The 26924-nt window shown below is 34.4% G+C and overlaps 2 protein-coding genes, 1 long non-coding RNA gene, 1 other non-coding gene and 5 pseudogenes across 5 annotated transcripts; 5 read left to right on the forward strand and 4 right to left on the reverse strand.

The window, feature by feature from the left end:
* The window catches only part of LOC120577100 (maturase K-like), a 2522-nt pseudogene extending 1823 nt beyond the window's left edge, over positions 1-699 (reverse strand).
* Positions 700-1199: 500 nt separating this feature from the next.
* Positions 1200-2869, reverse strand: LOC120577101 (ribulose bisphosphate carboxylase large chain-like; annotated as a pseudogene).
* Positions 2870-3420: 551 nt separating this feature from the next.
* Positions 3421-5838, forward strand: LOC120577106 (ATP synthase subunit beta, chloroplastic-like; annotated as a pseudogene).
* Positions 5839-7074: 1236 nt separating this feature from the next.
* LOC120577107 (NAD(P)H-quinone oxidoreductase subunit K, chloroplastic-like) lies at positions 7075-8480 on the forward strand (annotated as a pseudogene).
* Positions 8481-9044: 564 nt separating this feature from the next.
* On the reverse strand, positions 9045-9117 carry TRNAF-GAA (transfer RNA phenylalanine (anticodon GAA)). Its single transcript has one exon. It is a non-coding gene; the product is annotated as a tRNA-Phe (tRNA).
* A 943-nt stretch (positions 9118-10060) lies between these two features.
* On the forward strand, positions 10061-13109 carry LOC11431456 (probable aldo-keto reductase 2). Its single transcript, XM_003621651.3, has 5 exons — positions 10061-10372; positions 10520-10717; positions 10902-11074; positions 11326-11428; positions 12511-13109. Exons 1-5 carry the CDS (start codon positions 10160-10162, stop codon positions 12841-12843), a joined length of 1020 nt encoding a protein of 339 aa, XP_003621699.2. The 5' UTR covers positions 10061-10159; the 3' UTR covers positions 12844-13109.
* Positions 13110-13718: 609 nt separating this feature from the next.
* Positions 13719-15461, forward strand: LOC25497693 (probable aldo-keto reductase 2; annotated as a pseudogene).
* Positions 15462-17103: 1642 nt separating this feature from the next.
* On the forward strand, positions 17104-18912 carry LOC112416295 (uncharacterized). The gene is made up of 2 exons (XR_003006631.2): positions 17104-17261; positions 17372-18912. It is a non-coding gene; the product is annotated as an uncharacterized lncRNA (long non-coding RNA).
* A 3570-nt stretch (positions 18913-22482) lies between these two features.
* Positions 22483-25233, reverse strand: LOC11443832 (probable aldo-keto reductase 2). 2 transcript variants are annotated; one of them, XM_039828055.1, is made up of 6 exons: positions 25111-25233; positions 24864-25080; positions 24450-24650; positions 24079-24251; positions 23717-23819; positions 22483-23019 (listed from the first exon to the last, which is right to left on the reverse strand). In XM_039828055.1, the coding sequence occupies exons 2-6, from the start codon at positions 25074-25076 to the stop codon at positions 22690-22692; spliced, it is 1020 nt and encodes a 339-aa protein (XP_039683989.1). In that variant the 5' UTR covers positions 25077-25080; positions 25111-25233; the 3' UTR covers positions 22483-22689. The 2 variants fall into 2 exon arrangements, with proteins under 2 accessions (XP_039683989.1, XP_003621701.1); XM_003621653.4 differs by having other exon boundaries at positions 24864-25152.
* Positions 25234-26924: the final 1691 nt, after the last annotated feature.

The raw sequence follows: 26924 nt of genomic DNA on the forward strand, positions 1-26924 counted from the left end.
CAAAACAAGGTATTCTATATATATATTAGAATTGAAAAAAAAAAACAAATATATGAATAGATACCTAGAAAACAAGTTAAAACCCATTAATGGACTATCTCCGCTCGCTTGTTCCATCTAATTGTTCTAGGACAACAAGCTCGTTAGAAATCCTTTATTTTTGGACCAATCGCTCTTTTGATTTTGGAAAAAAATATCTTTATCAATATACTCTTTCTTCTACACATTTATTGCTACCCCATAACATAATGGAGAATAGCTAATAATTAGGACTCATAACAAAAATCCTTAATCCATTCGTTGGAAAAACTTTTTCCACAGCAAGCACTAATCCTTTTTTAACGTATAATTAGATGTGGTAATCATTCAAATAAAAAATGAAAGCTCGTTGCTTTTGTTTCCCTATAATTGGAGCATCTAAGCTCTATCCTTTTATTAATTAAACCCAACTGAATTCATTTGTTCCGAGCCAACAATTCAAACGAAAATTTGGGCCGGGTCCAATAAAAATTTTAGAATTCACCATTGATACGACATGCTGCTTTTCCATTCATTCCTTTCTGGATCAGTCGTGGTCTTACAAACCCTACCGATGGTATGGATGAACCAATTAGTTCATAGAAATGTGTAAAAAATGGAGTCGCACTTAAAAGCCGAGTACTCTACCATTGAGTTAGCAACCCTAAAAAAAAAAAAAAAAAAAAAAAAAAATAGAAGGATGTGTATATCCAATCGAAATAAAAAAAAGATAGAATTCTTTCATATTAAAAAAAGGTTGCATATTACATTAAATTACAATGAAAAAACTTCTTGTTTGATACAAACTAAATACAACAATCCATTATTTGTATTTGACGAAGTAAAAATAAATCTATGTAACATGAGTCAATCCATCCTTTTATTCACGATCGTATTATATTTGTTTGATACACTGTTGTCAATGTTGAAAAAAAAAAAAATACAATAGAGAAAACAAATATAAAAATATTTCTATTCTAATTTTTTTTTTTTAATCTAACTTATTTCTATTTAATTCATTCATTCTATTATATTATGATATTCAATTAGAATGCTATAATTATTAATTAGACTATATCTATTCCAAATCAAAAAATAGAAATGAAATAGAAAAAATATACCAATCGGAAAGATCCATAGGATTCATTCTAGATACAAGAAGTATTTTTGTATTGTGTATTTTATTCGGCTCAATCCTTTTAGTAAAAGATTGGGCCGAGTTTAATTGAAATTAATAGAACGAATGATAATTACTGGATTAAATAGTATCCATTGCTGGGAGTTCAAATTTGATCTCCTTCCAGACTTCACAAGCAGCAGCTAATTCAGGACTCCATTTGGTAGCTTCACGGATAATTTCATTACCCTCACGAGCAAGATCACGTCCTTCATTACGAGCTTGTACACATGCTTCCAGAGCTACTCGATTCGCTACGGCACCAGGTGCATTTCCCCAAGGTGTCCTAAAGTTCCTCCACCGAATTGAAGTACAGAATCATCTCCAAATATCTCGGTCAGAGCAGGCATATGCCAAACATGAATACCACCTGAAGCAACAGGCAGAACACCAGGTAAAGAAACCCAATCCTGAGTGAAAAAAATACCGCGACTTCTATCTTTTTCAACAAAATCATCACGTAGTAAATCAACAAAACCTAAAGTAATATCCCTTTCTCCTTCCAGTTTACCTACTACAGTACCAGCGTGAATATGATCTCCACCTGACATACGTAACGCTTTAGCTAATACACGAAAGTGCATACCATGATTTTTCTGTCTATCAATAACTGCATGCATTGCACGGTGGATATGAAGAAGTAGACCATTATCGCGGCAATAGTGAGCCAAGTAGTATTGCAGTGAATCCACCGGTTAAGTAGTCATGCATTACGATAGGCACGCCCAATTCTCTAGCAAATACAGCTCTTTTCATCATGTCTTCACAGGTGCCCGCAGTAGCATTCAAATAATGTCCTTTGATTTCACCAGTTTCGGCCTGTGCTTTATAAATAGCTTCGGCACAAAATAAGAAACGGTCTCTCCAACGCATAAATGGTTGGGAGTTCACATTTCATCATCTTTGGTAAAATCAAGTCCACCACGTAGACATTCATAAACTGCTCTACCGTAATTTTTAGCGGATAAACCCAATTTAGGTTTAATAGTACATCCCAATAGGGACGTCCATATTTGTTCAATTTATCTCTCTCAACTTGGATTCCGTGAGGAGGACCTTGGAAAGTTTTAACATAAGCAACGGGATTCGCAAATCTTCCAGACGTAGAGCACGCAAGGCCTTGAACCCAAATACATTACCTACAATGGAGGTAAACATGTTAGTAACAGAACCTTCTTCAAAAAGGTCTAAGGGATAAGCTACATAAGCAATAAATTGACTCTCTTCTCCAGCAACAGGTTCGATGTGGTAGCAGCGTCCTTTATAACGATCAAGACTGGTAAGTCCATCGGTCCACACGGTTGTCCATGTCCCAGTGGAAGATTCGGCAGCTACCGCTGCACCTGCTTCTTCAGCCGGAACTCCAGGTTGAGGACTTACTCGGAATGCTGCCAAGATATCAGTATCTTTGTTTCATAGTCAGGAGTATAATAAGTCAATCGATAATCTTTAACACCAGCTTTGAACCCAACCGTTGCTTTAGTTTCTGTTTGTGGTGACATAAATCCCCCTTACAACTCATGAATTAAGAATTCTAGCAACAACAAGGTCTACTCGACATAACTTAGGAGTTAATAAAACCTTTCACAAATGATCGATCAACTAATATTATCAATTAATCCGAATGGTTCGTTATTTAATTTAACCATGATATTTGATTTGGCAAATACATCATTATTCTATACTCTTTCATATGTATGGCGCAACCCAATCCCCTTTTTTTTTCAAATTTCGAGCCTCTATATATTTTTTTTTATTCTCAATAATAAAAAATTTACTCTTGACCTTGACAGTGATATATTGTATATGTAAATCCTAGATGAAAAATGGGCAGAATTCGCCCACGAAAAGAAAAATAGGTAAAAAAATTGGCATAGTATAAATCCTATGTATGCTGAGGAAATAAAAAATGAGATAGAAAAACTGAATCGTAAACAAAGTTCAGGTTCGAATTTCATAGATAATATACATAGTATTGTTTATAATCTATAATGATAAACAGATGAAAGACTTTCAAAAGATTTGATCCAATTATAATTTTCATAATGACTGGTTGACTTTGAAAATTCATTCATTGAAATTGAATTGTTGGGTGGTACCAAGAAAATCGATTATAACTTACATTTCTTATTAAATATTAATTAATATTTAATATTAATTAAATTAACTGATCAACTTGCTTTGTTATCAAACATTTTTTTCTTGATTTCAATTTTTTTTTTTTTCAAAAAAAAAAACGATCTATTTTAATATGAGACTAACTCCTACCACTTCGGATACTGAGGTTTCTGGACTTGAAAAAAAAAATATAGGACGTATCACGCAAATAATTGGTCCGGTACTCGATGTAGTTTTTCCACCAGGGAAGATGCCTAATATTTACAACGCTCTGATAGTTCAAGGTCGAGATACTGTTGGCCAAGAAATTAACGTAACTTGTGAAGTACAGCAATTATTAGGAAATAATAGAGTTAGAGCTGTAGCTATGAGTGCTACAGATGGTCTAAAGAGAGGAATGGTTGTGATTAACACGGGAGCTCCCCTAAGTGTTCCAGTCGGCGGAGCAACCCTAGGTCGAATTTTCAACGTGCTTGGAGAGCCTATTGATAATTTAGTCCTGTAGATACTGGGACAACCTCTCCTATTCATAGATCCGCGCCTGCCTTTATACAGTTAGATACAAAATTATCCATTTTGAAACAGGAATTAAAGTTGTAGATCTTTTAGCTCCTTATCGCCGTGGCGGAAAAATAGGACTTTTCGGTGGAGCTGGGGTAGGTAAAACAGTACTGATTATGGAATTGATCAATAACATTGCCAAAGCTCATGGAGGTGTATCCGTATTTGGCGGAGTAGGTGAGCGTACTCGTGAGGGAAATGATCTTTATATGGAAATGAAAGAATCCGGAGTAATTAATGAAAAAAATATTGCGGAATCAAAAGTAGCTCTAGTCTACGGGCAAATGAATGAACCGCCCGGAGCTCGTATGAGAGTTGGTTTAACTGCCCTAACTATGGCAGAATATTTCCGAGATGTCAATGAACAGGACGTCCTTCTATTTATCGACAATATCTTCCGTTTTGTCCAAGCCGGATCCGAAGTATCTGCCCTATTGGGCCGAATGCCTTCCGCTGTGGGTTATCAACCCACCCTGGGTACTGAAATGGGTACTTTACAAGAACGAATTACTTCTACCAAAGAAGGTCTATAACTTCTATTCAAGCAGTTTATGTACCTGCAGACGATTTGACCGATCCTGCTCCTGCCACGACATTTGCACATTTGGATGCTACTACTGTACTATCAAGAGATTAGCTTCCAAAGGTATCTATCCAGCAGTCGATCCTTTAGATTCAACGTCAACCATGCTCCAACCTCGGATCGTTGGTGAAGAACATTATGAAACTGCGCAAAGGGTTAAACAAACGTTACAACGTTACAAAGAACTTCAGGACATTATAGCTATTCTTGGGTTGGACGAATTATCCGAAGAGGATCGTTTAACCGTAGCAAGAGCACGAAAAATTGAACGTTTCTTATCCCAACCTTTTTTCGTAGCAGAAGTATTTACAGGTTCCCCAGGGAAATATGTTGGTCTAGCAGAAACAATTAGAGGGTTTAAATTGATTCTTTCTGGAGAATTAGATAGTCTTCCTGAACAAGCCTTTTATTTGGTGGGTAATATCGATGAAGCTACTGCGAAGGCTGCGAACTTGTAAATGGAGAACAAATTCAAGAAATGACTTTAAATCTTTGTGTACTGACCCCCAATCGAACTGTTTGGGATTCAGAAGTGAAGGAAATTATTTTATCTACTAATAGTGGACAAATTGGGGTATTAAAAAATCATGCGCCTATTGCCACAGCTTTAGATATAGGTATTTTGAAAATACGCCTTAACAATAACAACCGACAATGGGTAACGATGGCTCTGATGGGCGGTTTTGCTAGAATAGGAAATAATGAGATCACTATTTTAGTAAATGATGCGGAAAAGAGTATTGACATTGATCCACAAGAAGCACAACAAACTCTAAAAATAGCAGAAGCTAACTTGAATAAGGCTGAAGGGAAAAGACAAAAAATTGAGGCAAATCTAGCTCTCCGACGAGCTAGGACACGAGTAGAGGCTATCAATAGGATCTCGTAACAAGTTGGTTCAGCAAAATAATTAAAAATAGAAAAAGATAGAAAATTACAATAAAAAAAGATGAGTAGAAAAACTTATTAGATACCGGAATCAATGGTATCTAATACGTTCTATCTATACCTTACCTACTATTGGATTTGAACCAATGACTCCTGCCGTATGAAAGCAATACTCTAACCACTGAGTTAAGTAGGTCGTTTATCATCCTAAATAAAAAAAGTACCCATCTATCAGATCAATGGATTATAAATGTTATATTACTTATAAACAATACCAACGCACTATCAATCAAAGAGATTCGATCATGTAATATTAATCTTGACAAGAATTTATTTATCGAATAAAATATGTATCAAAAGCACAAGGGCTATAGCTCAGTTGGTAGAGCACCTCGTTTACACACGCGCCAATGTTTTTTTTTCATAGGAGTCCATCATGTAATTAAAAGAGTTGATCTTATTGAGAAATCCATGTCTTACTCCAGGAATAAAATAAGAGAACAATAGCCTGACAAAGGATTTAGACGTCAAATAAAATCCATAATGGATTTGAGATATTGATAAGGTGAATACTTAATCTATTCAATGCTAGGCAAATGAGTCTAGGGACCTCAAAAAATTCTCTTTTCTTCCTATCTTATGAACTTTAAGGTGTATGAAGTTTATTTCCTATTTGATATTTTTATTTAAGTGGGTTGATAGAGAGTCCATTTAACTTTAGTTGATCCAGGCCAAAAGCAGACCTACGTCAGGATAACCTTCTTCTTTGAAAAACTTTGGTAGTGCTCTTAGATTAAAATCTAAAAAAAAATAAATCAGAGCACAGGGAATCATTTCCTTTTTCTTTGTGTAAAGAAAAAAGATGGTAGACTAATTGATATTTCTATCAGTTAATGAAAAAGCCCAATGCAAAAAAAAATGCACGTTGGGTTTTTAAAACAATTCAAATCATTTTGATAATAATAGTTTGATCTGTTTTACCGAGAAGGTCTACGGTTCGAGTCCGTATAGCCCTAATATTGCTACCTATACTACTCAGATTTATAGATAGTAGATACTTATATAATAGTAGATATAATAGTCGATATATTTGATATAGTACTATATAGTATTTAGTACTATATACTATTAATTATATTAATAGTATATGGAATACTAAATACTCCATACTTGTAATATTACTAGTTTAAATATACTATATTTTTAGTTAATTAGTATTATTAAAAATGAATCAATTTCTATTTGAATAGATTAATATTGGATAGAATAATATTTCTATTAGTATACTCAGTACTAGTATGAATTTGATCCGAAATAATGTAAATTTAATAAAATAAAAAGCATTTCTATTTAGTATTTAGATTAATTTTCATTAATCTAATAATTTGAAAATTTCAATTCAAATCGACTAAGAATTAATAAGAATCCGGTATATTTTTCACATTCATAGGAGTACATTTATGTTTTTGCTTTATGAATATGATATTTTTTGGACATTTCTAATAATATCGATCTTTATTCCTATTTTGGCATTTCTGATTTCTGGAATTTTAGCTCCAATTAGAAAAGGGCCAGAAAAACTTTCAAGTTATGAATCTAGGATAGAACCGATGGGCGATGCTTGGTTACAATTTCAAATCCGTTATTATATGTTTGCTCTAGTTTTTGTTGTTTTTGATGTTGAAACAGTCTTTCTTTACCCATGGGCAATGAGTTTTGATGTATTGGGGGTATCCGTATTTATAGAAGCTTTCATCTTCGTCCTTATCCTAATTGTTGGTTTAGTTTATGCATGGCGGAAGGGAGCATTAGAATGGTCTTAATTCTTGAATATTTAGACAATTAAACAAAACATTGAGACAGTTATGAATTCCATTGAGTTTCCCTTACTTGATCAAAAAACCAAAAATTCGGTTATTTCTACTACATTAAATGATCTTTCAAATTGGTCAAGACTATCCAGTTTATGGCCACTTCTCTATGGTACTAGTTGTTGCTTCATTGAATTTGCTTCATTAATAGGATCACGATTTGACTTTGATCGTTATGGACTGGTACCACGGTCGAGTCCTAGGCAGGCAGACCTTATTTTAACAGCGGGCACCGTAACTATGAAAATGGCTCCTTCTTTAGTTCGATTATATGAGCAAATGCCCGAACCAAAATATGTTATTGCTATGGGAGCCTGTACAATTACAGGAGGGATGTTCAGTACCGATTCTTATAGTACTGTTCGGGGCGTGGATAACTAATTCCTGTGGATGTCTATTTGCCAGGCTGTCCACCTAAACCGGAAGCCGTTATAGATGCTATAACAAAACTTCGTAAGAAAATATCTCGAGAAATCTATGAAGATCTAATTTGTTATCAACGAGAGAATAGGTGTTTTACTACGAACCACAAATTTCATCTTGGACGCAGTACTCATACCGGCAATTATAATCAAGGATTATTTTATCAACCATCATCTATTTCAGAGATAACCTCTGACACATTTTTCAAATATAAAAAAGTTAAGTATCCTCCGACAAACGAAAAAGTGAATTAAACAGGATCCTTTTGTACAAAATACAATAAGAAATAGCAAGCAAGTCAATCTTCAAAAATTTCATTCTAATACCAAACTTATATAAAAAAAAGCAGGAGAAGTAAAAAAAATGCAGGGTCATCTGTCTGCTTGGCTAGTCAAACACGGAATAGTTCATAGATCTTTGGGTTTTGATTACCAAGGAATAGAGACTTTACAAATAAAGCCCGAGGATTGGCATTCGATTGCTGTTATTTTATATGTATATGGTTACAATTATCTACGTTCCCAATGTGCCTATGATGTAGCACCAGGAGGACTATTAGCTAGTGTCTATCATCTTACGAGAATAGAGTATAGTCTAGATCAACCCGAAGAGGTATGCATAAAAGTATTTGTCCCAAGGCAAAATCCGAGAATTCCTTCTATTTTCTGGGTTTGGAAAAGTGCTGATTTTCAAGAAAGGGAATCTTATGATATGTTAGGAATCTCTTATGATAATCATCCACGTCTGAAACGTATTTTAATGCCCGAAAGTTGGATAGGATGGCCTTTGCGTAAAGATTATATCGCCCCCAATTTTTATGAAATACAGGATGCTCACTAAATGATAAAAATAAGAAAGTAATCAGCACTTCGACAACCCCAGATATTCAAGAAATATTTGTATGTACATTTTCTTTTTGTTATAGATTGGACAGAATAATAGAGGTTTCACTCATATCTTATTATGGATGGGATAAATAACAAAATGGATAAATAAAAAAGACAATAATATAGGGATTCATTGAGATTCTAAAATTGGATGGAACGATACTTAATTTAGGGTGAGCCAATAGGATGAACTGAAAAAGTTCTGTATCATTAACTATGTAAGATGTACAGCAACATCAATTAGATATCCGGCTACGAAAAAGAAAAAGTAGGATCAAAGAAAATAAAAAGAAATGGACCGAATTTTTTTATATTGTTGAAATATTAACATTCTTTTTGGAGCGCAGAAAAAATCGAAACAAAATGGAATCATTCATTTTCAGACTCACTTTCTATACCTAGAATATACATCTATTCATTCTTTAGCTAGAAAGAGTATATCTCCGTACGCCTAGATAAATTATGTATCTATTCCCAAATTTATTAAAATTTGGGAATAGATACTCATAGAAATGAATCGCCGGGAACCAGATTTGAACTGGTGACACGAGGATTTTCAGTCCTCTGCTCTACCAGCTGAGCTATCCCGACCATTCTTGACACACCACCCTAATTTTAGGAAATTACTTGAGTCTATGTCAACTAAATAAAAAAAAAAAGGGATATAGGATAAAAAATTAGCGAATTAAATGGGCTTTTGGGGATAGAGGGACTTGAACCCTCACGATTTCTAAAGTCGACGGATTTTCCTCTTACTAAAAATTTCATTGATGTCGGTATTGACATGTAGAATGGGACTCTATCTTTATTCTCGTCTGATTAATCAGTTATTCAAAAGATCCATCAGACTATGGTGGAGTGACTGATTTGATCAATCAAGATTATTCTATTGAAAGAGTAAATGTTGTCAACTCCATTTGTTAGAACAGCTTCCATTGAGTCTCTGCACCTATCCTTTTTTGATTTTCACTTTCTAAACTTTTATTTATTTGTTTTCGGAAAGAAGGATTTGGCTCAGGATTGCCCATTTTTAATTCCAGGGTTTCTCTGAATTTGAAAGTTTTCACTTGGTAAGTTTCCATACCAAGGCTCAATCCAATTAAGTCCGTAGCGTCTACCAATTTTGAGTAAAAATATATTCCGGTGTTAAGCAAACAACCAAATCATGATTAGCAGATTTAGGAAAAATATGGTTTTGGTCCCTGCAAATATATCTCGTTTTGGTTTTAGTCTCTGTAGAAAAATAAGGGGCAAAAGCACCTTAAATAATTTTTTTTTAGAGAAGATAAATCATAAGCAGCTAATATTTAAGAGGAAACCACATATTAACCCTTTATTTATTACATTAATTTTTTTTCGTCTGATAACTTATTATGTTTCTTCAATTTAGAGATAAAATAGGAAAGATATAATAATTTAGTAAATAGAAGGTCAACATTTATTTATCTATTACATTTCTTCAATAACAATATAGGAAAGATATCCTCTAAAAAAATAATTTAAGAAGGAAAGATATGCTAATTTGGTAAATAGAAGGTCAACTTATAAGCGTGTATTACAACATTATCTTTGTCTGTCTTTACATAGTATACATCACAGGACATTTGTTCTGTGTTACATCAGACTCAGAGCAATGGCAACAGTAGGAAGAATGAAGTTAGGATCACAAGGGATGGAAGTGTCCTTACAAGGACTTGGTTGCATGAGCATGTCTGCTTTCTATGGTCCTCCTAAACCTGAACCTGATATGATTTCTCTCATCCACCATGCTATACAATCTGGTGTCACTTTTCTTGACACTTCTGACATTTATGGCCCTCACACCAATGAAGTTCTTCTTGGAAAGGTTACCACTTTCTCTTACCCTTTTAGTTTTTCTTTTGATTAGAATTTCTGGGTTTGTATTATTTTTATATTTTGATTTGGTTTTTGTTGCACGATGTGATATGAGCATGAATGGAATTGTATATGACTGTGAATTTTTTATGAATAGGCTTTGAAGGGTGTGAGAGAGAAGGTTGAATTGGCTACTAAGTTTGGAGTCAGAGCTGGTGATGGAAAATTTGAGATCTGTGGTGATCCAGGTTATGTGAGAGAAGCTTGTGAGGGTAGCTTGAAGAGACTTGATATTGATTGTATTGATCTCTATTATCAACATCGTATTGATACTCGTCTTCCGATTGAAGTCACGGTAAAATTCTCTCTGATTTGATTTGGTAGCTTAAACTTTTGCATCAGCATATGTGATATTTTCCTAATTTATTATACCTTATGGTTTAGTAGCATATTTTCCTAATTTAAGATACGAAATAAACTGCTTGATGACAATATAAAATGACAATGTGTGGTGACTTCAACTTGGTTTTCTTTGTAAGATCGGAGAGCTTAAAAAACTTGTTGAAGAGGGAAAAATAAAATACATTGGTTTGTCTGAGGCCTCAGCTGCAACAATCAGAAGAGCACATGCAGTTCATCCAATAACAGCTGTGCAGTTGGAGTGGTCACTATGGTCAAGAGATGTCGAGGAAGACATAATTCCAACTTGCAGGTGGAATTTAGTTTGCAAACATTGTGTTTTGTTATCTAGTACTTATCTTTCTGGTATGAAGCACTTACATAGACACTGGACACGACACTGGCATGTGAAACCGTAACAATTTTAGAAGATAGAAGTAATTGAATGTAATTACATATGTTGGTGTCGTCTTAGTGTCGGAGACCAAACGCGCCTTTAATCGGTATTGTTTGTGCTACAAAGATATGAAGTCTAACTTCATGATTTATGATTTTCTTTCTTAGGGAACTGGGTATTGGAATAGTTGCATATAGTCCTCTTGGGCGAGGATTCTTTTCAACAGGAACAAAGTTACTCGACAACTTGCCACAGGATGATTACCGGAAGGTTTGTGGAAAGACTGCTTTTACAGAAATTCATGTGAATTACTTCTTCGTTTTGTTAATGATCATATTAGTCGTTTTGAGGAATTATGTATACTTATTTTCTGTAGCGATCTTCATTACACAATAATAGTGTTCACCGACTGATTCGCCATGATCAGAATTACCAAATTTGCTTATGTATATTCAGTTGACTGTAGTTCAAAATAAATTATAGTCGGTGTACATTTTTAGTCCATAAAATAGTTTGGGAATAGGCGAACAGAAGATGACACTGTAAGTTGATGCTAGTGAACACAATTCAGAACTTTATAATACAAACAGGGTCCATGGGATCAATGCGTGTTGATAACTCCTACCATTGACCCAAGAATTCCACTGTACTTACTATCCTTTCACTTCCCCTAATTAACCACTTAGTTCTAACATTGATATCTGAACCGCGAAGAGATATTTGATAACAAAAAAAATAAAAATTAAAAGAGAAAAAAAGTAGTGTGGTTCATAAATAAAAACGTTGGATCGTTTTATAGAAGGAAAATATGATGTATTTTTCATGAGTCCATGCATTTTGATCCTTTACTTCATGCATGATATATTTATCACATCTTCTTAATGGTGACTAAACACAAATATTATGGCATGAGAGAATTTTATATGATCAGACTGCACTATGTGTGAGTGTGCGTGCATGTGATTCCTTAACATACCATATTCTGTAGCTGCATTTTAGGATTTGTTACTACCTGACATCTTGTATCCTATGAAGTACGAACACAGACACTGGATACAACACTGATACTGAGAAAATGAATGCAGCTGAAAAATACAGACACACATAAATCAATCATGGTCACACATTTAGATCATAAATCCCTATAACTTACACCATTGATCAGGGAACTTATCTCATAATTGCCTCTTTGTTTGGTCTATAACAATATTAACTTTTCATACTGATATATTTCATAATCAATTATATTGAATGTAATCACATGAGTCAGAGAAATTGCAAATTCTCAAATTCTGTCTTTTAATGTCTATCAGTGATACCTTAATATAATCTTATATGTAAATTTGTTGCAGCATTTGCCTCGATTTCAAACTGAAAACCTGCAGCAGAATCAGACTATATTTGACAAAGTTAATGAATTGGCTACAAAGAAGGGATGTACTCCACCTCAGCTTGCACTAGCCTGGCTTCATCACCAAGGAAATGATGTGTGCCCAATACCTGGAACCACCAAAATTGAGAACTTGAATCAAAACATCGGTGCTCTATCTGTGAAACTAACACAAGAAGAAATGGTAGAACTTGAGTCTTTAGCAGATGCTGTTAAGGGTGGTAGATATGGGGATGAAATAAGTACATGGAAGAATTCTGATACTCCACCACTCTCTTCTTGGAAAGCTGTGTAATGAAGTGATTTTCTTGCTTAATGCTCATACTAGTCTTTTACCTTTAACAAATAAATCAGTATGAGTTTCCTTTTGAATGGATTTGGTTGTATAAAACTATGCTTTATGAATTGAACTAGACAGTTCAACCGGTTGAACTGTAAACCGGCACTGTCTATGGTTCATTGAACGGTTCGACTGTGGTTTTGCCAGTTCAATGTTTAAAACATTGGTATAAAAACTTAATAGTTTAAAGTATTTGATGCGGATTTTTAAGTTCGATTGAATTCTATCGATTACTCCACATAATTTGTTACATGTTTAAGGGCATGTAACTTAATTAACCGCCTGTTTGATAAACTATTGTATAGATGATTTCATCTATTACTTTTGGCCTCTAGTATTCAACTTCATCTTGAACTTTTGAGATATATTTCAATTATTTTTGTTAGGAAATATAATTTATAAGCTTAATTAATGTGATTATTCTTATTATTATTCTTTAAAGTGACAAAATTTCAATACACAGCTCATGTGTGAACAAGAAGATCGTAAGGTTGCTTAATTATACCAGATAATAATCTTTTCATCTGTATAAGGTCCTCAAGCCTTTCATTATTTGAGACAACCTGAATAGTTCATTATGATTATCAACATTTTGTGGAAAAGGCTTGGAAGCAAAATAAATGCATGCCTATTTTTGCCTTCAGCAAAGTCAGAAAACTACAATGATTTTAACCATGAAGTTTTGGGAAACACATTTAAGAAAGCTAACTATGGAGATTTGCATCAATGGCATTCAGAAATTTCTAAGTGTGGAAGGTTTCCCTTTGGGGTGCCAACCTAGTTGGGGTGTCAAGCTATCCCCTGATGCCTTCCTTTGCTTTTGATTCATCAAAAAAATAAAAAAAAAACTTGTTGAAGAGGGCAAAATAAAATACATTGGTTTGTCTGAAGCCTCAGCTTCAACAATCAGAAGAGCACATGCAGTTCATCCAATAACAGCTGTGCAGTTGGAGTGGTCACTGTGGTCAAGAGATGTTGAGGAAGACGTAATTCCAACTTGCAGGTGTGATATTTAGTTTACAAATATTATGTTTTGTTCTCTAGTATCTCTCTCTCACTCACTCTGATACTTGCTACAATTGCAATGATACAAAGCTATGAAGCACTGATACATGCATGCATTAAACACGACATTGACACACAGATACCTGTGATAATTTAAGAAAATGCAAGTGAATAAATGTAACTACATATGTCTGTGATGTGTCAGTGTCGGACACCAAAACACGTTTTCAATTTGAATTGTTGGTGCTACATAGATATGAAGTCTAACTTCATGAGTTATGATTTTCTTTCTTAGGGAACTTGGTATTGGAATTGTTGCGTATAGTCCTCTTGGGCGAGGATTCTTTTCATCAGGAACAAAGTTGCTTGACAACTTGCAACAGGATGACTACAGGAAGGTTTGTGGAAAGATACGTTTACAGAAGTTCCTGAGAATTACTTATTCATTTTGTTAATCAACTCACCTAACAGTGATTCGCAACCATGGATTATTTGAGGGTCCTTTAATCTCATACATCAATGATATCTTCGTTTTTAAATTATTTGTGCTCATTTTCTGGAATGATATTTTCTTTTAGCCCACCTTTTTTCTTCCATAAAACAGTTTGGGAATAGGTGTAACAGTAATGGATAACACTGTAAATTGCTAGTGAACATAATTCAGAACTCTAATATAAACAAGACCATGTAGTCAATGTGTATTGAATACTTTGCCTTCTACCCTAATTAACCTCTTAGTCTCGGTCGATATCTGAACCGTGAGGAGATATTCGATGACAAACAAAATGTTTAAAAATAAATAAATAATGGGCATGATTCATTAGTAAAAACACTGGTTTAAAAAGAAGGAAAATATGATGTGGTTTTCATCTTTTCATTCATTAGGATCTTTTGTTCCATGCATGCATATTGTAGAAATTTGTGACCTAACTTATCCTTACAAACCCAGCTTGTAAGGTGAAGAGTGCCTCCTCGTTATAAACTCTTATCAAGAGTCCTATCTAACCGATGTGGAACTAAATCCACCCCCTCAAAGCCAACATAAGGCAAGCCAGCACGAGGCAACTCAAATGTCGCAATTAGGCGACTAGGGGCGGAATTTCAACACATATAACAAGTTATTTATGGTAACTCAACACAAATATTATGGAACGAGAGTTTTATATGATCAAACTGCATTTGCCATATTCTGTCTTTTAAACATGTGTAAATATGTTGCAGCATTTGCCTAGATTTCAACCTGAAAACCTGCAGCAGAATCAGACTATATTTGATAAGGTTAATGAACTGGCTGTAAAGAAGGGATGTACTCCATCTCAGCTTGCACTAGCCTGGCTTCATCACCAAGGAAACGACGTGTGCCCGATACCTGGAACCACCAAAATTGAGAACTTTAATCAAAACATTGGAGCTTTGTCTGTGAAACTAACACCAGAAGAATAGCAGAACTTGAGTCTTTAGCAGATGCTGTTAAGGGTGGTAGATATAGGGAAGATATAAGTACATGGAAGAATTCTGATACTCTGCCACTCTCTTCTTGGAAAGCTGTGTAATTAAGTGCTTTGCTTGCTTAATGCTCATACTAGTCTTTTACCTTGAACAAATAAATCAGTATGAGTTTCCTTTTGAACGAGTTTGGTTGTATAAACCAATGGTTTAAAAATTGAACTTGATGGTTCAACCGGTTGAAGTGTAAACCGAAATTTTTTATCTACATAAAATTTTGAACTCGATGAATCCATTGAGTGGTCAGTTCTATGCGCAGCCGGTTGTCATTTTCTATAGAGATGGAGAAATATGGTGTTTTCACAATGAATATTTTACCCGGTCGCATCGACCATGGCATGATATCACAACGATGGTATGATATCTTGGTTGCAGTAAGTCGGTATCGACAAGTAAAAGGGAATAGGTTGGTGCAAGGTAGCAAGTTGTGGGTTCAAGCTATGATAACTTGGAAATTCTCAGCTAACAGATTGATCTCGTTGATTTTTGATGGTGCCAATGACGGAGCCCTTCATTGGCTGGAGTGGGCCACGACCACCCATAAAAATAAAAAATTTAATGATTATATGTTTATTTTGCAAGATTTTATACAATTTTGTGTCGGTTTTAGGTTTCCCGCAAAATGGTGCGGTGGCCCATCCGAAAAATTTAAATAATTCAATTATAGGTCTATTTTGCGAGACTTTGAACAATTTTCAACGGTTATAGTTTTCCGCAGTTTCAAAAGTGGCATAATTGATTTTTGTGATGCTTATACACATGTTAGTGGAGGCTTATAGACCTACTAGTACTAGTTCACATGAGTTTCAAATCTCCCACATATTGTCCTATCAACTGACAACTGAAAATTCTCTCAGTTAACAGTTGTAATGTACAAAAAAAAAAGTTTCATAATTTATAGTACTTGTTAAATATGTAATTATTTAAGTATTCACCCTAACTTTTTAGTCAAACTCCGCCATTTCAACTTTGTACTTGCTTATTACAACTTTAATTTGTGTTTATATATTATAATTAATTTTAGTGGCCCACCCACACTTTTTTTCTGGCTCCGCCACTGGATGGTGCTAGCAGCGGAGGTGTTCAAGCAGGTTGTGGCAGTTTGTTTCAAGATGAACATGAGATATGGTCATGTGGTTTCTTCAAATATTTTGGTCGATGTAATACCTATGTTGCCGAATTATGGGGAGCGTATGAAGGTTTGGAGATAGCTCTAGATAGAGGTTACTTTAGAGTTGAATATAATGTGAATTTTAACATTATTCCTAGATAGATTACCGTCTATCCTTGTATTTACTAAAGGATTTCTAGTTGATTCCGAATTTTTGGATAAAAACCTAAACAAAGTTTATTCAAAGATTTTTTCACTGGGATTCCATTATCGATCCCATTGACATTCTTGGCTCATATACTTCGAGCATGGTGTTAACTATACTTTTTCAAATTGGTTCCTTCAACAATTTTCTTCAAAGTTAATACAAAGCATGAACCAGATTGGTTCTATAAGAGAAGGTATTATAATAATGGTTATCAAGTTTTTTACGTTACCCTTTAAGTAAGTGTGCTAAAGAGATAATTAAATTATAATAATTCTAAAATTTTTAAGTGTTTTTAACAACTCCTTAAGCGTTGTAACCAAAAAAAAAAACAACTCCTTAAGCGCTAAAAATAATGTTCACAAAAAAAAAAGTGCTAAGAATATTTTATTGCTTTAGCACAACATGTCTTTTACACACTATAAAGTGATCAAATTATACACTTTGTCATATGAAAAATGAGAAAAAAAATGGCTAAAACTCTCAAGTTTGTTTATGTTATGATTTTATTCACTTCTCTATTTCTTTTTGCAAAGAACGTCGTTGGTGAGCTTTTATTTTTCATATTTTTCAAATTTTCTTATTTACTTTGTTGTTTGTATACAATATTTTATCTTGTTTTATTAACATTATTTTATTCTCTTTTGTCATTACAGGGTATATTAATTGCAAAACTGATGATGATTGTCCAAAACTTGAATCAAGAATGGTAGTGCTTAAGTGCACTAATAGCCGATGTGCAGCTGTGATCTTACACTAGCAAGAAATCTAAGCAATATAACTCATAATTTAATATTCCATAGTTTCCATTTAGTTATTGTTCTCATTCCCACTAATTGTATTTTTTATTTCTTTTTCTTTTCGTAATGTCATGGATCTTGCATTAATGGTTTTGCGCTCCAAGACTTTGACAATGAAATGAAATAAGATAATAAAATTGGATTGACACGGTTTGACTTTTTTTTTTTGTGATGGTTTGTCTCCTTTTTCGATGTTCATGAGGTCTCAGAATTAAGTTTGTTGATCCACAAAATCAAATTTTCATGACGATGCCTCTTCGCTCTTGTGTAGCTTCCACTCCGTAGATGATGGAGATAGGCACAATCATCTTTCGAAAAAAACAAGAACAAAATGATTCGGGATTAAGCCAAGGCACATGATGTGGATTTTTTTGGCTACGTGATCGCCTATCTCTAATTGGGAAAAAAAGTATCCGAAATTCCAATTTCATGATTTGTCAACTCCACTACAACACTATTGTAATAAGTTGCAACGATGTGACACATGTCCAGGAGCATCAACCACTTATCATCAAATGCAATACCGCTACTATTTTGAGGAGGATGCAAATCATTCAAGATATAGTTAAAATAATCATCACTCCCATATATCTATGTATAGGTTACGCTATTTGCTAAAATATTTCTTCAATTTTCCATGGGCCCTTTCCACTCTGTTGGTGGTTATGCAGCCAAGATGCAAGACACTGTTTTACCATGCCCTCACTATTTTTTCCTTAACAGTATCCAAAATGGTACTTTCAACATAGTTGATGACAGTACACCATTACTAGTTTTTTAGTCATATTTGTGTCCTTTTTGTAATGTTTTGAGAGTCAAATGCTTGTATACATGGTTAAATCAGCTCAAGATTCATAAAAGATAAGTTTTGCACAAATTGGAGAAAAATCAAGAATTTAGCTACTGGATCGTGCCACGATGGACCTGAATCGTGGCACGTTTGAAGCGTGGAATTTACCTGAAGATATTGGAAAAAGCGTGGCACGATGGATATGTAACGCGCCACGATGGTTTAGTAAATTTGCTGTCACGTCAGATTAATGAAGGAATCATGCCACGATGGACGTGAAACGTGGCACGATGGTGGGCTTTTCTGAAACCGTAAATTCTTTTTCTATAAAATTCATATGCGATCAGAAGCTTTGTGTGCGATTTTGGAGACCTAAACAGAGCATAGACAACACCAGGAAGTTGAAGAGCACGCAGTGGATCTCAGCCAACTCATAGTTGGTTCTGATTTATGTATGTTCTATTATTTCTATGTATTCGATTGTTTAGTTATGAGTAGCTAAACTCTTAGATTGATTAAGCCATGAGATGAATCTTTGTGATCTGTGAGCATGTAATTTGTTAAGAACTCTCTTTGACATCAATGAAAACCTAGTCTTTATTCAGAATTATTGGTGCTTAATGTTTTTCTTATGATTGTTTGTATGACTACTAACCCTACCTTCTTTCAATCACATAAATTGATCTTAGGAATTGAATGACTACTAACCCTAACTTTTAATCCTGAAATAGTAATTTTGTTTAATTCAACATAGGAACCTAGAGATAGGAAATTGAGGATTATGACTTATGAATTAACGTTCTCACCATGCTTCCGCGGTTATTCAATCGGTTTAAGAGATTAAAAGGTTATAACTTAGGAAAGGATTTTGAGTCAAGAGATTGATCAAAACCACTTAGTTATTTTGTCGTAAAGCTAGGTTAATTTCTTTGAGAGAGAAGAGAGGCAAATTACTCACTGTGAGCAATAGAGGATTCGAAAGGCTTGATCATCTGTTTTAATCCAATTATCAAACCATTTTATTTACTTTGTATTAAGTTTTATGCGACCAAATCCAACTACCTAGGGCAACCCATAAATTTACTACATCCTTTATTTTAACGAACTTGCTAAGTAGAAATTAACAACGGCCCTCGTGGATACGAACTTCATTACTACTTCGATAGTTTTTGGTACACTTACCAAATAATTATCAATAGTTAAGAAACTTATGAATTTTTTTACAAAGATTTCGAAATCACATTACCGCACTTGCGTATAAATCCTTTGTAGGAGATTCAATCACATCGTCACATGCTCTCATTATGGTGTTAACTATATATCACTTGGCTTCACCTCTTTGACTGCCTCCTCTTTTCCATCCACTTGACATTTGTTTTTTACGGCTAATAAATCACTCACTTCTACAATTATTTTACAATTACTGTTATTATTATTTCCCCCAAATACTGCTTTGATTCCAAAACTCAAACATGAATGGTACATTGGCTGAAAGTAGCCATTGGTCCCCTGAAACTAACTTAGTTGCTATGAAATTTATGGCTTGGTTTGAATCAATCAAGACACGTTAACAACTCCATTTTACTCTATTTTGTCAACTCACACTCTAAAGTAAATCCAGTCACTGTCTATTCAAAGGTTTTGATTCAAAGCCACATACAGACCGCAAAGCCACATGTGTGGAGAGTGAAGAAGTGGATGCATATGTCGTTCTACACTCATTATGCTAAGTCAGTTGGATTTGGGATATCAATTAGAAATAGTCATCGTTCAAAGATTTCTAGAGAGTTTATTGATGTAAGTTATGCTTGCACAAGATACGGCAAGAAGCGAGAATCCAGTTCACAAAATCCACGTCCTTGTTTGAAGGTGGGATGTGAGGCTAGTTTACGTGTTAAAAGAATTTGTGATGGAAAATGGATTGTTCATAGCTTCATTAAAGACCACAATCCCAAACTTTTTCTAGCATATGCACATTATTTTCCTTGCCATAGAGGAATCAATAAAGCTCAAAAGCATTCTATTGAAACTTTGCACCATGTTGGAGTGAGAACAAGCAAATTTTTTGCCACAATGGCCAAAGAATATGGAGGATATGAAACATTGGTTGCTTGGAGAAAGATGTAAGAAACCATTTAGATAAAGGTCGGCGTTTGGCTTTAGAATCAGGAGATGCAAATGCAATGTTGGATTGTTTTATGCTCATGCAAGAAGAAAATCCAGGATTCTTTTATGCAATTGATATGGATGATGAGGGTCGCATGAAAAATGTATTTTGGGTCGCATGCAAAAGGTAGAGAACACTATCAAGAGTTTGGAGATGTGATTTCATTTGATACTACATATACCACAAATAAGTACAAAATGTCATTTGCTCCTTTTATTGGTGTAAACAATCACTTTCAATCAAGGTTACTTGGCTGTGCATTACTCTCAGATGAGACCAAGAACATTTTCATATGGTTGATGAAAATATGGCTTAGAGCAATGGGTGGAAAACCTCCAAATGCAATCATAACTGATCAAGATAGAGCAATGAAAGAGGCTATTAAAGAGGTAGTATTTCCAAATTCTTGACATCGATTTTGTCTTTGGCATATACTTAGAGAGGTGCCTGAGAAGCTTAGTCATGTTTTAAGAGATGACGAAGACTTCATGAGATATCTCAACATATGCATATATAAGTCTTGGTCAAAACAACAATTTGAAGATAAATGGCATGAAATGGTGGAAAAATGTGATCTATTTGGAGATGATTGGATTCACTCTTTATATGAAGAACGTTGATGACATTCTGTCATTACTCTTTTAGTAGACATTTTTCATGTAATTTTTGGGGTTATTTATTGTAATTCATGGAGTTGCAAGCTACAAAAGAAGAAGAAATTGAAGTTTTCAAGATTGGAAATCGGCCACCGATGAAGAGAAATCGGCCACCGATTTTTGCTGCAATTTTGAGCTTTAGCCTCGTGAAAAATCGGCCACCGATTTGGTACTTTCTGGGCACGCGTTCTGTTGAAATCGGCCACCGATTTTGGAGCACGATGGCCGATTTTGACCTGCTTATAAATATAAAGAGGCGTTTTCAGATGAAGGGTTCACGATTTTAGAGAGAAAAGGCATATTTGGAGCGGAGGCTTTGAAGATTTGGTGGGAGACCATCACAACTCATAGTCAATTATCCAATACATGTATGAATCCTTGATTTTATGTGAGTTATCTTGTACTGTAGTTATGAGTAACTAATCTCTTTATGGTTAAGCTTGAGATGAATCTGATGTAATCCTATGGGAACCCTAATTTGTTGAACTCCTTTGAATATCATTGAAAGTCTAGTTTTAATTCATATTACTTTATGTTTTATGCTTTTTGTATGTTTATCATTGACTACTAACCCTAGCTTTATGAATATTCAAACTGATCTTAGAGATTAAATGACCACTAACCCTGGCTTTTGACTCTGATCTAGGTAATAAGTTTAACCTAAGTAATCAAGCTAGAGATAGATCATTATTAGGTTATGACATAGGGATTAACGTTCTTTTAAAACCTCCAACGGTTTCGAATTCACTTAAGAGATTAAGGGGTTGTCACATGCGGGGAGAATTCTAGGTTAAGAGATTGGGTAGAATTACTTTGTTAATCTATCGTTAAACTAGATAATCATTGCTTGAATTAGGAGTGCAAATTACCATAGGAGAACTTCAGAGGATTCGAAGGTCTTAACCATACTTCTCTCTAATATTCTGAAAACCAACTTTTATTGTTTTATTTACGTTTATGTTACAAAACAACTCAACTGCCTAGGGCAATCAATATAAATTTATACATCCTTTTTGATAAAGAAATTGCCGAGTAGAAATTAACAACGGTCCTCGTGGATACGAACTTTATTACTACTTCGATAGCTTTTGGTACACTTGCCAAATATCTATCAAACGTGAACATTGGGTTCCTATTTACATGAATGATACATTTTTTGGTGGCTTGTCAACAACTCAAAGATCAGAGAGCATTAATTCTTTTTTTGACAAATATGTATGTAAGAAAACTACATTAAAGGAATTTGTCGAAAAATATAAAGTTGCTTTACATGATAACATTTTTCTTGTAGTGTATGTCTTCAATAGAGTTCAAACCGCTTAAAAAGACACACAAATGCTAGAAACTAGAGATGTTTACACAGCAAAAATCATTTTTCTCACGCCAATTTATTTCTTAAGGTAGTAGCAAATACATATGGCATAATGCATGGTTCTAAAGTGTGGTCCGCAATTGCAGCCACATTTGTCACTATTTTACAACAATATAAAAGTACGCAGTCTAACCACAATCGCAATTTAAAACTATGTTGATATGAGCATTAAGCATTCAAACCACTTAATTACGCAGTTTTCCAAGACGAAAGTGGTGGAGTGTCAGATTCCTTCCATGTAGGTTCCTTTCCGGTTCTGTCACCCTCAACAAGATCTGCCAAGGATTCAATTTCTGCCATTTCTTCTTGTGTTAGTTTAACAGATAAAGCACCAATGTTTTGATTAAAGTTCTCTATTTTGGTGGTTCCAGGTATCGGGCACACGTCGTTTCCTTGGTGATGAAGCCATGCCAATGCAAGCTGAGATGGAGTACATCCCTTCTTAGCAGCCAGTTCATTAACCCTCTCAAATATAGTCTGATTTTGCTGCAGGTTTTCAGGTTGAAATCTCGGCATATACTGCAGCACATATACACAAATAGAAGATTATATTTAGGCAACAGTGATGAACATTCAATGAGATAATAAAGATATTTCCCTGATGTTACAAGGTGTCAGCAAGGAAAAGTAACACAACTCTATGAATCAATGACACATATACGGACACGACATTGATACTAACACAAAGTGAGTGATAATAATTTTAGAAAGTAATAAAATCAGAGTCGTGTCAGACATTGACACGTTTGACATTGGACACACCTTTGATCTGAACTACATAGATTATGTTCACCAGCAATGACTTTATAACCATGCACACTACACAAAGTTTGATCTGATCTTGGGATTTCAAGACACTAATTTACTGTTATCACTATCAGTAGGTGAACACGGTTCTGGTATAGTGAAAATATAGCAAGTGGAGATCACCGCAGAAAATAATCATGAATATTTATTAAAATAGAACATTTTGGGGTGCCAAGGTTAGAATCTATATAACGCGAAACCTTCAAGTTCAAGGTGTGTTCTGTGTTTGACACCAACACAATAGCTAGTTATGTTTTTCTTAAATTATTACCGATGTCTATGTGTCAGTGACAATATCATGTCAGGTATCCATGTTTGTGCCGGTAGTTCATACTTGTTAGTTGAGTGGATGAACATAATGAACAAGTAATTGATATGAATTTCTGTAAAAGCATGCTTTTCGACAAACCTGGCGGTAATCATCCTTTGTAAAGTTCTCAACAATCTTTGTTCCTGATGAAAAGAATCCTCTCCCAAGAGGACTATATGCAACAATTCCAATACCAAGTTCCCTAACAAAAAAATCATAACTCATGAGGTTAGACTTCGTATCTATGCAGCACCAACGATTGAAGATGTGTGTTTGGTGTCAGACACGTGTTGGTGCATCGACATATGTCACCAATACATGTAAGTACATTCAATCACTTCCATTTTCTTAAATTATAATCGCTATCGTGTTTTATACCTTCGTATCATTGCAATTTTAATAAAGTACCACAAAGAGAAATGCGAGATAACATAACATAATGTTTGTAAACTAAATCAAACCTGCAAGTTGGAATTATTTCTTCTTCCACATCTCTTGACCATAGCGACCACTCCAATTGCACAGCTGTTATTGGATGAACTGCATGTGCTCTTCTGATTGTTGAAGCTGAGGCTTCAGACAAACCAATGTATTTTATTTTTCCCTCTTCAACGAGTTTCTTAAGCTCCCCAATCTTAGAAAAAAACCAAAAGTTGAAGTCATCACACATTGTCATTTTATATATGTCATCAAGTTGTTCATTTCATAACTTAAATTAGGAAAATATGCAAACTAAACCAAAAGGTATAATAAATTAGGAATATATCACATATCCTGATGCAAAAGTTTAAGCTACCAAAATCAAATCAAAGAAATTTTGTGAGAATCTTACCGTGATTTCAATTGGAAGACGAGTATCAATACGATGTTGATAATAGAGATCGATGCAATCAATATCAAGTCTCTTCAAGCTAGCTTCACAAGCTTCTCTCACATAAGCTGGATCACCACAAATCTCAAATTTCCCTTCAGTATATTTGGCTCCAAACTTTGTAGCCAATTCAACCTTCTCTCTAACTCCTCCTTTCAAAGCCTGTCCACAATTTCACACATACACATTTCATCACATTTCTACTATGCTACGCAAAGGTTACAAAGTCACTTAGCTCGACGCTAGGCAATAACTTTGTGTAGTATATTTGTATTTCAAAACTCATCATCAATTAAAAGTTCATTTCATATAGATCATGTCAAAATCAATTGTAGTTATCGCAAAACTAAATGAAAGCGAAGAGAAAGTGGTAACCTTTCCAAGAAGGAGTTCGTTGGTGTGAGGGCCATATATGTCAGAGGTATCAAGAAAAGTGACACCAGATTGTATGGCATGGTGGATGAGAGCAATCATGTCAGTTTGAGGTTTAGGAGGGCCATAGAAAGCAGACATGCTCATGCAACCAAGTCCTTGTAAGGATACTTCCATGCCTTGTGATCCTAACTTCATTCTTCCTACTGTTGCCATTGTTCTTAGTCTCACTGCACAACACTCAATAAACCTTCTATCCTAGGACTATGTATAAAGGCCAAACAAAATTGAAGTTGTGAATATCTCCGCCACCACCAGGTCTATTTATAATTAGCTGATGTCATACAACAAAGAAAGGTCAAACTTTAATTAAAAAATATTTTTTTTTTTAACAATCAAAAATGAAATTATATTAACAACAAGAGCCTCGTTAGCACAAGGCGTGCCTCAAAGACTCGTCCAGAAACACCAAAATGTAGTGCCTCAAAGACTCGTCCAGAAACACCAAAATGTAGTGCCTCAAAGACTCGTCCAGAAACACCAAAATGTAGAAGTCAGTACAACAACAAAATCAACTCAGCCAATACCCAAACATTGTAAAGGGCTTGACCACCAACTATTAGTACCAAACATAAAAGAAACTTTTCTAACTTTCAACCGACCTAAAGACAAATATTTTACTTTGTCAAGCAACTTGGGCAAAGGAGTAACAGAATTATTAAAACACTTATTGTTACGTTGAGTCCATAAGACCCAGACACAAAGTAGCCAAATAAGTTGGAGAAAAGACTTTGTAGCCTTACTCCCACCTGCGGAGTGAACAAACTGAACAAAGTGGTCAGACAAAACATTAGTATCCACTCCAACAAAACCAATCCAATCACGAACCACCGGCCAAAGCGAAGCGAAGGAAGAGTACGAAAGAAACAAATGTTGCGCCGACTCCAAAGCACCGCAACCAGAGACACACAAACCAGCTTCTTGTGAAATGACACCTCTGTATATCACCTTATAACTTATCAGCTCATTATAAAATTACGTAGTTGGAAACCCATTTAGATCGACCTGATGTTGGTTTGAGACATCGAATATATTCGTCTCAAGTCTTAAGTTTTAAGGTCTCAAATTCAATTATATCTGGTGCCAAATCTAGTCGGTTAGTTTGTCTTCAAAAAAGTTTTATGTAGTTGGATGATTATTTTTTAATTAAAAAATAGATGGATTAAAATCATAAATCAATTGATGATACGTATTCAAATCTATTTTTTCTATAAAAAAAAAAAAAAAAAAAAAAAAAAAAAAAAAGAAAGCAAAAACAAGAAGAAAAATGCAAAATTCCTTCAAAAAAAAAAAGAAGAAGAAAACTACAAAATACAAAGTCTTGATACGAGGACGACCAAACTTGGCCATTAAGTCATTGCATACATCATCTCACCTAAAAAAAAAGAGTAGTTGCATACATTTCCACTAACAGTGTTTTGTTCTTTATTTATTTATTTTAGAATTAACACCAGTAATTAACATATACTCTCTTAAAATAATATTAGTGCCACACTTTCTAACACATCTTTTAATACAGTCTGGTTTGTTGATTAAAATTTATATTAATCTACCAAATTTATATGGAATTTACATGATTTGGTAGAATTTATATGGATTTTAACAAATAAAATGTGTTCTCTTCAAAAAAAAAAAAAAAAACAAATAAAATGTGTTATAAACTTCATATATTTTTTCATGGTTGAGAGCACCCAACGTGGCCATCAAGTGAATCATTTCAAGTCAATGAATACATTACGTATCTTTATTTATCTGTTTTCTCCCGTTGGAAATTTCTTCAGCAGCCTTTGTTTTTGATAAGTGTCATAAAAGTGGTTCTTCATTTTGCTAAGTACAAAAAACGAAATTGACTCTCTTTCTTCTTATGAGGGTCTTTGATGGGAACGTTTTAGTGGGAGACCTGAATAGGTCACCTGTAATAGGAAACTTGATTTTTAAATGGTTGTGATCTTTGAGTAATTGGACCCACTAAAATGTATTTTTTAAATGGTCAAATGAGTTTTT

Source organism: Medicago truncatula, chromosome 7, assembly GCF_003473485.1.
Source record: "Medicago truncatula cultivar Jemalong A17 chromosome 7, MtrunA17r5.0-ANR, whole genome shotgun sequence".
NCBI lineage: Eukaryota > Viridiplantae > Streptophyta > Magnoliopsida > Fabales > Fabaceae > Medicago > Medicago truncatula.